General features: G+C 42.0%; 1 protein-coding gene across 1 annotated transcript in view; it reads right to left on the bottom strand.

Moving 5' to 3' along the window:
• LOC121863308 (immunoglobulin domain-containing protein oig-4-like) overlaps positions 1 to 14,777 on the bottom strand; it is a 115,895-nt gene that overhangs the window by 83,388 nt on the left and 17,730 nt on the right. Inside the window, exon 2 of the mRNA XM_042361930.1 lies at positions 4,878 to 5,925. Coding sequence (XP_042217864.1) covers positions 4,878 to 4,943 — 66 coding nt within the window. The 5' untranslated portion in view covers positions 4,944 to 5,925. The remainder of the gene's footprint in view (positions 1 to 4,877; positions 5,926 to 14,777) is intronic.

The raw sequence follows: 14,777 nt of genomic DNA, 5'->3' as shown, positions 1-14,777 counted from the left end.
CCTGACACCATCACATGTGACCTGACACCCCCACTACATGTGACCTGACACCATCACATGTGACCTGACACCTCCACTACCTTTGACCTGACACTTCCACCACCTGTGATCTGACAGCTCCACTACCTGTGACCTGACACCTCTACCACCTGTGATCTGACACCTCTACCACCTGTGACCTGACACTTCCACCACCTGTGAGCTGACACCCCCACTACCTGTGACCTGACACCACCACATGTAACCTGACACCCCCACTATCTGTGAACTGACACCCCCACTACCTGTGGCCTGACAGCACCACATGTGACCTGACACCTCCACTATCTGTGACCTGACATCTCCACCACCTTTGACCTGACACCTCCACCACCTCTGATCTGATGTCTCTATTTGACCGACACCTCCACTACCTAGACCGACACTCTTTGACCTGACACCCCCACCACCTGTGACCTGACACCCCTAACACCCCATTACCTGACACCTTGTCTCCCTTTTTACTGTAGTTATTTTTTTTATTAAACCATCCAGTATCATTGTTACAATACCGAAAAACGTGTCATTTTTGTCCAATGTATATTTTCAGACTGGCTGCTGTATCTTCGATAAACAATATACTATTAGTAGTAGTAGTGAATGTATAATATTTCACACACACACACACACACACACACACACACACACACACACACACACACACACACACACTCACTCACTGGTGAATTTACCAAGTTTTGGCCTTTCCCTGAGGAGGTGTGTAGGCGTGGCGGGGGCGTGGCTGACCCACAAATACAAACGGGATAATGGTGAATAATGGTGCAGAGGAGTTAGTGGTGTCTGCCTCACCTCACGGATATTATCACCACACGTCACCTCTTGCATCACTGTGGTGTAGAACTCGGTGTGGTGTGGTGTGTGATGCCTAGAAGCTGAGTAGTGTGGAGTGTGATGACTGTGATAATAATTGTTCAGGTTTTGTACTTATAGAGGGACTTCTGTAGGGATATGTGTGAGGAAGCAAGAGTGAACGTGTGCTTGCTGAACCTGTGCTTGTTGTACAGTGATAAAAGATTAAGTGATGATCATTCAGAGGTCTTCTACCATGAGTAGTGGGAAAATTAAGTGAGAGATATTAGACGTCCAAACATAAATCAGTCACCTTGTGGTAACAGCGTCGGCTGTTAATTCCTGTCTTATGGGGTAATTATACTGGAGAGGTTTTTGTGGTTGTAATCGTGGGACGACTTGTTGGATTGTGGAGACGACCCTCACCATAAACCCCAATAACTCCTTCACAACTTAACGTAACACTTTATCATAAAATACTATGGGGGGATCGGGTCGGGTCGCTGTCGGGTTACACAGACTGATAGTGTGTTAGTTTGGGGCGAGCGACGGGCAGGATGTTATGATCATCTATACACAAACTACCAGGAATAAAGCTGCTGAACCGTAATTATTTTCCATAGCGATGTTGACCAGCGGCGCCTCAAAGTATAGGTGTTGTGTTCAGTGTTGTTGACGAGGGTGTGGACACTCGGATCATTAATTGTCGACAAAACACATATTGGGTGTTATTCAGTTAGTGCTATACTGTACCATTAAGGTCAATTTTAAATGGTATTTAATTTAGGGATGAGCGTCACGGTTGGGCACCAAATTATAAAGGTTAACTAAATTATCTTCTTTAATGTGACTGTTGTTCACTGCCCAGCACCAGCCAATGGCGGTGTGTACGTGTCAGCAGGAGGTAGTGTGAATGTGTCAGCTGGAGGCATGGTGTGGATGTGTCAGCAGGATGTAGTGTGGATGTGTCAGCAGGAGGCATGGTGTGAATGTGTCAGCTGGAGGCATGGTGTGGATGTGTCAGCAGGATGTAGTGTGGGTGTGTCAGCAGGAGGTGTGGGTGTGTCAGCAGGAGGTAGTGTGGGTGTGTCAGCAGGAGGTAGTGTGGGTGTGTCAGCAGGAGGTAGTGTGGATGTGTCAGCAGGAGGCATGGTGTGGATGTGTCAGCAGGAGGTAGTGTGGATGTGTCAGCAGGAGGCATGGTGTGGATGTGTCAGCAGGAGGTAGTGTGGGTGTGTCAGCAGGAGGTAGTGTGGGTGTGTCAGCAGGAGGCATGGTGTGGATGTGTCAGCAGGAGGTAGTGTGGATGTGTCAGCAGAAGGTAGTGTGGGTGTAGGTGTGTTAAATGCAGTCTTTGGTCAATGCCAGCTGCCGGTAACCCAGTGAACGTGTGAGGTATTAATATTTTATGAACCGTCGTGGTATTGTTATGGTAAATGCTGGCCTCGCCCATCCCTGAAAAACATAAATGACGGAACATTAACTTGTTTATGGTGTGAAAATTTGGGTTAGATTTTTATGGCGTTACAGTATTTTGATTATTATTATTACTATTATTATTGTTATTATTATTATTATTATTATTATTATTATTATTATTATTATTATTATTATTATTATTATTATTATTATTATTGAAGGCTAGAGTTGCAGGCAAGTTGGAGCCCCTGTTGTCCACTACTTCATCCCTCCGCAGATTTGTGTTGGCAGAACTTGTAATCGTCATTAATAATTAATATTGTTACGTTATTCACAAAGTGGCTCTTGCTTACTTAAACCCGAGTTGTCAAAGTATATATATATATATATATATATATATATATATATATATATATATATATATATATATATATATATATATATATATATATATATATATATATATATATATATATATATATATATATATGCAAGTAAATCACTGTAGGTGCGCGTGATCCAGGTATATGCTGATAACCACAAGGAAAGAAGACAACACGAAGTTATAGGAAACCTACTAATGTGTGTTCATACATTCATTAATATTCTGCCCCCCATAATAGAGTCAAACAGTCAGTATTTTCATCAATGTTTTTACGTGCTTTGAGATTTGCAGCCCGGAATTCATTGATGAGGAATATAAATATATATATAATATTGGCTTGAACCCTAAGTACCCTAGATCTTTCATAGACAAATACCTTAACATTATTAAGAAACCTTTCTATAGAACCGATCCCAAGCCCACCCATGACCATAAGAATCTCTTAATATTACCATTTCACAAAAATTTCTCTCAAATTCCTTTACAACTAAAAACCTGGAACGTCAATGTGGCATTTAAAAACTCATGCACTGTTAAACAAATGTTAATCAAGAACTCCCCCAACAACACAATTGGTTGCATTTATAAGGTTCCTTGCAAGGAATGTAATATGTTTTACTTAGGCCAGACTTAAACAACACAAATATAGTGTTAGGACAGGCCAGGAATCCAATGCTCTGTTTGTTCATTTGAGGTATAATAAGCATTGCATTGACTGGGATAATCCTCCTCAATATTACCTTGTAATTCAATTGACAGTAGGAACACCATAGAATCTAGTCTCATTAAGCATACCGAATCCGTCAACATGAATTTGAGTAATGGTATGTACAAACTGGATAATTTCGTAGTTAAGAAGATATATAACCAGGTGAGAAGGTTGGGTCAGTTTACCCTCTGACCTGACTACCGACTGCTGCGTGCTTTTTGAAGATTAGTAGGGTCATTACCTAATACCTGACCATTGTGGACCTGGTCTCACCCTCCTCTGTATATATACACCTTGTTTTGTACTTCTCCTCAGTCTGTACTCACCCCTGAAGATGTGAATTACGCGAAAGCGCTTGGGAACTTCGTGTTTTCTTCTTTCCTTGTGGTTATCAGCATATATATATATATATATATATATATATATATATATATATATATATATATATATATATATATATATATATATATATATATATATATATTTCATGTAAATCCACAATGAAAACGTGATAAGATAAATCTTGATAAATCAGTTGCCTCTGAAGATGTCTTGAATAAAGACGAAAGCTAAGGTACTCCGTTGTTTCCATTTTCCCGTGTGATTTTATCAAGATATATATATATATATATATATATATATATATATATATATATATATATATATATATATATATATATATATATATATATAATTTTTTTTTTTACTGTGCTTCATTTTGTCATTTCGTAGACTAACAATGTGATAAATGCTATTAATTTTCCAAAGAGTTTAAGTTTCCTCTGTACCTGCTTTCCTTCCCTCCCCCGTGTCGTGGCAAAGCCCAATTGTGTTGAGGCCTTAGAATATCTTTCCTTCCTCAAGGAGAATTCATAAGTCCATCCCTGTAGACAATGACAGCGTTGGTAATAAAGCATTCTTTGGTGTAGTATAATGGTGGAGTTTTGTGTGTAATGAAGTTGGTGGTGGTGGTGATGGCGATACGTCACAAAGTGGTGGTGATGGCGATGGTGATACGTCACAAAGTGGTGGTGGTGTATTGGTACTGGATGACAGGGCAACGGTGACGAGAGGAGTGAGGACTGTGTCGACCACTCCTGCACAACACAATAACTATATTACAGAGGCAGTTCATCCTCTCCAATTGGAAGTTCTGTACTTGTGTGTTTGAACGTGATTTTCTCTCACTGTAGACTGTTAACTATAAACTACACATGCTTAATATGTCGAATCTGGGAAGCAAATAGTACCTTTGAAGATAGGCCTAATTTTCATTGAACAGAAGTACAGTCAGTATATAGATTTGTGTGAAATATTAAATAATTGTGTGACAGTCATTGACACAACTGTCCTTGTCAGCAGTTGGTTTGCATTGAGACGTAGCACAGTCATCGCCATACCCCCTTGTGACTACATAATTCTGTCCCTCAAGATTAACCTTGTAATTTTAAAACATTACAAAAAGCATTTAGGAGCGAATTTGTGTAGTTTTTAGATATATTCAAAGATATTTACCTTATGGAGAGACACCATGAGGAAGATGATCATGGTGAAGAGTGTGTGTGAGGCGCAGAAACCCATGGTTAATGTTGGCAGACGATGGTGGCGGCGGACTGGTGTGGGGGAGGATGCACTGCTTCACCTCCACACTATAATCTACACACCTCAGTGGATAGCTGTACACTAATTGTGTTCTTCGACGTAATTTATTCAGTAAAATTGTTAACACTGTTTTATTGCACTTGAGTTATGTATCACCTTTTATTCGATATGATATATTATTTGTACTTATTGGTGTAAAAGCCTATGTCACACTTGCCTTTTCTTGTTGTCGTTTACTTCTGTCGCACATCGGTACCGTACAACATTTTCCAGATTTTTCTCATAGTTCAACAAAGTTTTACCAGACTTACTGATGTGTTAATTCACCTGCACAGTAGACCAACTCAAAGATCAATTCACAACACTTGACATACAGCTTTATCAGTGTTATCGGTCAAAACTACCACACGTTGTTTTCTAAGAGCCACTAGTATGTATTTAAGGAGGGACGTAACAGTTAGTGGTGGTGTGTTACCGGGAGGATAATGAAGGTTTGCTCGCTCGGCTAAACTAAGTAGCCTAAGATCGTGTTGAGCTGGAAGGGAAGGGGCGGGGACCTGGTAGGTAGATGTAGCCGGCGTTGGGTTGTATGGTGTGAATGGCTCTCCCTTTGCTCTGAATGCCTTACTGGATTAGTGTCAACTTCCTGGTGGTAAGGAGGAGATCCAGTGTGTCTTTCGACATAGCTTAAACCACAACGGTGCCCTACACTGCCGCTTTCTTAGTCCTCCTTACAGGAACGGAGGCCTAAGTAGGGAAACCATCACCCGGCGGAGGACTCACAGTTTCTTCAGCATGTGTGTGTGTTCTAGGCGATATCTGCCCCTTATTATTCTGGTAGACGGATGAGACACCGAAGTAATCACTTTACCTTCACAGCAGCCACAGCCACAACGTTATAACAAGTCTTGCACCTGTGGGCCCCTGGGTGTGGCCACCTGCTCCCTGATGATGCACACTTCTGCAGAAGATACAAATACATATTAATTAAGTCCACATGGCGAGTGAATACTGTAAAATATTGCATTCTTCTCTTAAACAGATAACATAAATGATTCTCGGTTCCCGCGTTGTGTGTCAGGTGGGAGGTGACGGTACTGTATGTGCCAGTATTTATACGAATGGTGTGGATGGTTCTCATGAGGGGTGAGCACGCCCCTATTATAGATTACTTTCAACATATAGTAATCTTTAACTTCTCTCTTCCACACCTTGACCTCCCCTTTTACAAACTTTCCACTCATTATTGTGTTGTGTATTGTATCCACAGTTCGCTCATAGTACCCACTCTGACACTCACCGGTAATATACCTAACGTTCTACCTGATCCCAAAGCCGAATAATGCTTGGTCATTTTAACACCCACAAAACAGAATGGTTGATGTACTCTGCTCGCAATGACCAAGTCTCTGTGGAGGAGTGAGCACAATAGACACCGGCTAGGTCTCATTTTAAATAATTATACCAACTCTTACCCTCGTATTTTCGTCTCAATTTGGCACTTCGATCATGACTCATCTCCCTAACTAACTCTCTTCTCAAAGATCGTCCAATGAAAACGTCAAAAGTATATGACTGGCTTTACGATCATATACTGTACATACGGACGGACTTTAGGATTTGTGTTTCACTTTTCCTTGGTCTTCCTTCTTTTCTGATGACATATGTTCTACTGCTGAGCATATCACTAAGGTTGAGGTAAAGGAATTTATACCCAATAAAACACTACAAAAATGTTTCAACTTCCCCTGATATTTCAGTCGTTCAAGTGTCATTACAATAAATAACACGGAAAACGCCTTTACACTATACAAATACAATCTATCTGTATAGTAGTAGGTAATAGGCAGCAATCAAACAGGGAGATACTACCGCCTGGGAAGATATTGGAAGCATAATGTGTTGTCTAATGGTAGACCCTGCTGCCATATGACATTAGGGTGTGTCATAGGAGGGGAGATCAGCTAAAACTAATGGCCCATCACGTTTTTGGTAGATTTTAGTGTATATAAACAGAAAATAATTTCAGTTTCAATATTTTGCAACCTTTTGCTAGGTAAATTTTAGCGTGAAATTTATCGAAAATCTAACGTACAGCTGCATTAGTGCATTACAATTAAATAGTGAACATTGCTTTCTGACTTCATTCTTTAACAACCCAACTAACAATATTTTTTTCTGTTTCAGATTCTGATGCATTTATAAGTTGATAATATTTGCGATGGCTGCTTGTGTCAGGACGAGGAACCAAAAATCCAGCCATCTCAGTCACTATCTTGGGTCTGGGAGAGAGCTCCTGAAGTCGGAGTTGCCTACATTGAGAGATGCTTTGAGATACGGTGTTTTAATCAGGCAAATCAGTGAAAAGAACCAAAGAACTTACACAAACAAAGACATTGCCAGTGATATGACCAAAGCTGTCTTGGCACAGTACACTCTGGCTAACGCTCAGTTCAAGCCTCCAGTCATAACAAGTCAGAAGAAGATTAGTGAGAGACTGCTAGCCAGTTGGGAAAAGGCAAGAGATATCTCTCTTGGGAGAGGAAAACTTGCAGTTAAGGACAGCTTTGCCAAGCAACTGGACCAGTTATTTGACATAATTACTTGCAAGTGCCCAATTGTTCTCTGTCCTGAGTTTGGATGCGATCGTGACTGTAAATCCGAGGCCCACATCTCCTGTATTTGCAAGCGTGAACTGAAGATTCCTGTGATCGAACTGGCATTTGTCAAAGCACAGAGAGAGAAGACTGGCAGTATAGGGGCTCTCATGATTTCTAGCCAAGATATTCCGGAGTCCAAGAGACAGGAGGCTGCCACAGAGAGACAGAAGAGGAGAAGAGTTGCCGAGGAAAAGAGACTTGAGAAGGCCCAGGGTGAGGTAAAAAGGCCGATGATTGGAGTCAAGCTGATTCAGAGTTTAATGACTTCCCCATGGCTGATCCGAGTGCTGACCAGGAGAATGGTGACTTTGTCCCTAACCCAGAAAATAATGATCCCAAACCTTCCAGGCATAAGATTCGAAATAGGAAAGATATCCCGAGCATAGCTCTGGCCAGCATGCGACACCACACTGGTCACAGAGAAACTGCAGAGATAGCAACAGCTGCCTGGGTTGACGGTGGTTTGATAACACCTGATGATGTTCACCTGGTGATAGATCATAACAAAGTAAGGAGAGCTCAGGAGAAACTTGTCAGTAACCTAGAAGAGGAGTTTGATAAGGGATAAGAGAAAATGGAATCAATTGTTTGTTCTTTGATGGGAGAAGGGATGACACTAAAGTGTTCATGAAAGTTGGAGATTCTGACAAGTTGTTCCCTGCCATGGTGAAGGAGGAACACTACTCCTGCTGCAGTGAACCAGGAGGGAAGTATTTGTGGCATTTCACTCCAGAGAAAGATGACATCAGGAAACCAGCTGAGATAGTGGCAGATAACATTGTGAACTGGCTCAGAGAGAGGAACGTAGACCAGACCCTGCAGGCCATTGGAGGGGACAGCACCAACACGAACACAGGGTGGCAAGGGGGGGTCATACAGTGGATAGAGCGGAAGATTGGGAGGAAGCTGGTCTGGATTGTTTGTGACCTCCACACCAACGAGTTGCCACTCAGACATCTGATCCAGGAGCTGGATGGCAAAACTCTTTCAAACAACAGATGGTCTGGTCCTCTTGGCAAGATGCTGGACTCTGCCACTGAGTTAGAAATAAATCCGAGCTTTGAAAAAATCACAGTTGGCCCTCCACTCGTTGAGCTTGCACATACTGTCATTGACTTATTGTCCAATTCATCGTGAGTGTCTACTTGCCAAATTGGTTCAACACCAAGGTCAAGTCATCGTTCTCCGAAGGTCCGAGGCATGTTCTCTTCCAGCTTGAGCTCCTGAGGAGTCAGCCAAGGAAGGTTGTTCAGATTGTGGAGCAGACTGTGAGGAGATCTTCCTGGTATGCTCATCCCGAGGCAGTTCTGCAGACAATGCTCTGCAGTAAGGATGAGGAGGAGGAGAGAAGAGTGGCAGTCAAAAAGATCTTGGATATGAGACTTATGAGAGGATCTGGGCATGACGAATCAGTTGGTGACGATTCCTTCAGCGTCAGGAAGACTCCTGAAGTCAATCTAGGTGCCAAGACCCTCACTGATCTCATAGATCTGGATAACATCCAGGCTGGCAGTGAGCCCTCTACCTGCAGCCTCACCAATGTTCAAGTCAGAGCTTTCCTGGACAACCCCATGCATGTCCCTGCCTGGCCTCGTGACACCCAGAGTATAGAGCTGCTGTACAGCAAGTGAGCGAGGCCAGCAGTCAGCAGGTACAGCCAGGAGAGGAGGGAAGGCTACATGGGAGCTCAGGTGGTCAGCAGGGAGGTGATGAGTAGAAACAGAAGCAAGAAAGACATGTTCTCTATGGTGTGCAGCAACACCGGGTCGTAGTAGTAAAACCGGTTTTTGTATTTGATGATTTTGTTTTCTAAAGGAATATTAAATTTAATAAATGTGTCAAGATCATTCGTTTCACTATTCTGGATCATTTTCATCCTAATAAATTAACCTGATACATTTACTTTACTTTAAATAAGCTATTTAGTGGTGTTGGTAAAGGGTGGGAATACTGAATTTTCATAAGATTTCAAGTTAAAATTTACCTTGAAAAATGAAAACTTTTCAAATCTGAAGATATCATTCTGCACATAGAACTACATCATTAATACCATGGGCCGATTTTTCAAACTCAAAAAAAAAAAAAAACATTCGCCTCCGTATGACACACCCTAATATGGCATCACACAAATTGTGACCAAGTCCCAGGTTGCTGATCTGACTTTCTGCCTCATTTACACACAATTGCTGGGTCTCAATTGTTTCTCTTACTATTGACAACACAACATACATATACTGTACTGTATTGTCTCTCACTCTTAAACTTTTTTTTGTGTACGACTTTATTATTATTATTATTGTTATTACTATTTTATTATTATTTTATTATTATAAATCTTATTTATTACGAATTATTATTATTATTATTATTATTATTATTATTATTATTATTACATTTTCGCCCCCCAGGCCCCGATGTGGGTCAGTGACCTGTGCCCGGGTGGGCTAATCCCAGTAAAAAAAAAAGACACTCGACAAATACAAAGATACAAGAGATGACGCCGAAGTAATTATTAATTATCAAAGTTGATTTTTTTTTAATAAATAATTGAGCCAGACTGTTGAACAACCCAAATATTGGCAAACTATTGTGGTCCGCCTTTTTTACATCCACCTCCATCTTCAGTAGCCACTCATCTATTCTTCTTATCAACTCACCTCATTATTCGGGAGAAAACCATTGAACTTTCTCGTTTTTTTGACACACGTAACCCTGCAGGAAGATGAGCGGATAATTCCTCATCTGGATCTGGTGATGCCCGAAGTTTTGACTCAGGATTAAATCAGATACAGTATGAAAATTATCATGGACATTTTAAACCTTACACAGCCCGAGGGTTCATAAAATATCCTCTATGGGACTTACTCCTGTTCTATCTACTCTTTCCAAACTATCTGTTCGCACTTCCACCTTCCTCTCGTGGGGTGCCAACCTTCATCCAACACGAAAGAAAGTTGGTAAATTCAGCTCTTCAAGGTGTCGCCCATCACCAAAGATGGTTGTACCGGTATTTAGACACATAATAAAACAGCCAGAATTTAACAGTTTACTTAGTGATTAACAACATGGCTTCCTTAGTGGCGCTCGCATGCTGTTCTGTCATTCTTCACTCTTTCAATCAATAACATTATAAGGAACTCTCTGCCTCAGTGATGGCAAGAGGACGCCATCTTCTACACCACACCACACTACCTCCTACACCACACCACACCTCCCACACCATACCACACCACCTACATCACACAACACTACTCCCCACACCACACCACCTACACTACACCACACCACTTACACTGTACCATACCACCCACACTACACACCACTTCCTACACCACACCACCTACACACAACATCACAATCTTCTACACCACACCACCGACACAACACCACAATCTTCTACAGTCTACACCATCAACACTATCACCACACCAATGCTTGTGTTATCATTAACACCATCAACACCACCACAACCACCGCATTCCTTTCTCACAAGTCTATTTCAGTGACAGTCAATCTACTTGGTATTGATCTTCTGCAACTCCTCCTCCTCCCATTCTCTAATGCTTCACCCTCACATTGTTAAGCCAACTTTTCGCACACGATAATCATGTGAATAGTACCATGGGAAGAAGCACATGTTGACCTTGAACACGGTTACGAGAAAGCCCGCGTTAAGATGACAGATAGAGAGAGAGAGAGTCCCCTGGCTTTCCTCACAGATGTGTATCGAGAGGCTCCAGGCGGAAGGTTTGTTGGTACTTTGTAGTTACATTTCACTTTGCTACCGTTGTTTATCTTGTAAAGTGTGTGTGTGTTCAAGGGGTTAATCATATGAGTAGAATCTGGTGAAGAATTAAGTGCCTGAAATAATTTGACTCTCATCCCTGCAACATGGTGTGTGTGTTTATTGTCATGACATATGATGGAGGTAAATACATTAAGACGAGGTGGTGGTGGTGTGGCGCGGGATAGCAGTGTGGTAACATGAGCTTCACCAACTAGCCATCCTGTTCCACCACACACACACTTTTCCCGGTCCTTTATCAGCAGAACATTACATCCGTCTTTTGTCATTTAAAAAATCATAATTCATGAAGCCATCTGGTTTGTTCACGTAGTCTAAAAACACTTGCCTTATTTTTATCTTCTTGCTCGCCAGTATGAGGGGTGGTCATAAAATTGTCACATCATTGAGCCCAGTTACAAAAAAATACAATTAAACTAAATAATAAACTGATAATTTAATTTCCATTTATGCGGGTTCCAGGGATTGGTATAATTTATATTTAAGTTGATGTACTCATGAATTATTAATGTTGAATATTATTATGGAGAAGTGTGGTTAATGATTGGAGGTAAGATGTCAGGTTAGATCCTTAGTAAACGTGCTCCCGGGGCTTAATATTTAACTCCCATTGTTATTAATTTAACTTTTAACATGAATTGGTGTACTCCCCAACCTTCCTGGCCACTAATTAAGTTACGATACTTCCTTCTGCGGTTTACGTAACAACCAACCGCTCCAGCGACCACTATCACCACCACCGCTGCCACCCGGATGCTATTGTCATGCCCCTTCACTAACCACCAGGATCCTTCCTTGACCTGTTACTAGCAACTATAATACTTGATAGTGCCTTAGTCGTAGTATTATTAAAGTTATGAATATTAATGATTTCCCGCCAGAGGTTGTATTTTATAGTTCGACCTTTCTCGAGGAAATGTTAGTGATCTTTAGATTATATGTTTTAAAACTTATACGAGGAAAATGGTTATTAAGTACTTTTGTAGCTCTGAGTGAGAGTGGACGAGGCTGGAGCTGGCTGAGAGGAGGAGTGAGCCTGGTTAGCCATTGTTAAAATAACGTGATTACCTCGATGCTGCCCATGCACGATGATTACTAGTAGAGGATGCAATGCTATCACAGTGCTGCCGCTGTTTGGCTGTGTCTTTCAACTACAACACCGGCTAACTGGTTCCCACAGCGGCTGTTAGTCCAGGTGTTTTTCCCACAATCCGCTTGTGAATGTTTTCGGCCGTTGTAAAATGTGCATTTTATTGGAATAAATTGGCAAGAAATCAAATTTAAAGTTGGACCACACCTTGGTCGCGCTATTCGTCCTATCCCATGATTGCGCTCTTAACTTAATCAGATCTCTCTCTCGCGCGCGCGTGTATATGTGTGTGTGTGTGTGTGTGCGAAAGAGAGAGAGAGAGAGTCATCCTCCAGAGACGCACTGGTTACTTGGGTCAGGGTGGTATACAGGTCAGAAATAACACCCACCAGTGAAGGTGGCCCCACCAGACGGCCCGTTTTGGAGGCGGTTACGGCAGCCTAAACTGTTTTTCGGTTGGGCTACTGAGAGAGGTGTATGTCGCACTGCCCGACCACCTTTTCTTTCTTAAATGTATAGAGTGTTAGTCATTCACAGTTAGAATGCTAGATGGAATGGTGTGCCTCGGGTGCGAACCAGCATCCCTAGACAGGAGATGAGTGATGCATCCACTTGGCCACCGCACCCTACCCACCAATAGCATCGACCAATTACAAGAGCGCACCCACAAATTTAATAATAGGGAGGGCGCTAAACCTGTCCATTTTCTACACTCCTTCAGACTTTACAAAAAATTTTATGTACAGTCAGCCAAAGATCCAGCGACCCCACCTGGCAATACTTGGTAAAGTAAAGCTGTATGTAATTATGATTGTGATTGGTGAATCTATTTTCGGTTGTATCACTGTCAGGATAAATATTAAACAGTCCAAAGGTAGAAATTTACTCAGCATTTGATATAAACGTGGTCACGTAGAGTGAGTGAGTGAGTGCCATGACCTTATTGTTCTTCTTGACAACCTAATTCTTCAAGAACAATTCCCCTGTACTTCACAAATAATGTCTGTCAGAGTTTATTCACCTCCGAGCACTTAATGTATTGAAAACACATATATTTGAGACACTTTAAATTCTGAGTTTTAAGTGCTGCCATCACTGACCAACTTAAAATAGCGGTAGTTTGTAAGTCCTTGTTTTCTGGCATACTCTTATGGACAACTTGTAAGTGTTATCAATCAAAGGTCCTCTACTGTAAATATTGTTGGCTGTAGTTTATCAATCCTCTAAGATCTTACGTCTCCTAGGCAACCAACTGTAGTTCTTAATATCATTCATCCATCCTAGTCTCCTCTTTTCCCTGGTCCTTCTACCTTCTATAATTCTGTGCTCAGGTTTTTCTTTCAGTCGATTGGAATCTTTTTTTTTTTTTACTGATTTTCCGTATTTTTCCTTTTTTTTCGTCGATTGAAAAGTATGACAACAGTATCTTCCTAACTTTGTCAAACTCCACCTCAGATCGGCGATTTCTCCAGTTAGCTAATATACGTCACGTAAGGATATCAAAATGTACTGTACATGTACCACGATCATTGCCCACGTTGTTACTAAATCCGTCAAAAAATCTCCTGACCTTTTGCTCTCGGTTTGTCCTCACGTCATAACATGGTGCCTCCTGCTATTATGATCAAGACTTCTACTTTAAATATATATTCCACACACACACACACACACACACACACACACACACACACACACACACACACACACACACACACACAAGTACAGTACCAAATTTGTGAGGCTGCTTGAGTGAGAAGGATTTAGGAGCTATTATGATGCCGTTATTGTCATTCCGATGCTCCACGTCTTCAGAATTGATTTAAATGCATTACAGCCTTAACACGTGAGCCTTAATGTTACTGAAAATGTGAGATGATGACGAAAATGCAGGGCTGGTGACTGAGGGACGGGCTGGTGACTGAGGGACGGGCTGGTGACTGAGGGACGGGTTGGTGACTGAGGGACAGGTTGGTGACAGAGGGACGAGTTTGTGACAGGGACGGTTGGTGACTGAGCGACAGGTTGGTGACTGAGGGACAGGCTGGTGACTGAGGGACGGGCTGGCATGGGACAGGCTGGTGACTGAGGGACGGGTTGGTAACTGAGGGACGGGCTGGTGACTGAGGGACAGGCTGGTGACAGAGGGACGAGTTTGGGTGACAGAGGACGGGTGGTGACTGAGCGACAGGTTGGTGACTGAGGGACAGGCTGGTGAATGAGGGACGGGCTGGTGACAGGGACAGGCTGGTGACTGAGGA

Source organism: Homarus americanus, unplaced genomic scaffold (genome assembly GCF_018991925.1).
Source record: "Homarus americanus isolate GMGI-L3 unplaced genomic scaffold, GMGI_Hamer_2.0 scaffold46197, whole genome shotgun sequence".
Taxonomy (NCBI): domain Eukaryota; kingdom Metazoa; phylum Arthropoda; class Malacostraca; order Decapoda; family Nephropidae; genus Homarus; species Homarus americanus.
This window is presented reverse-complemented; position numbering and strand designations above follow the sequence as displayed.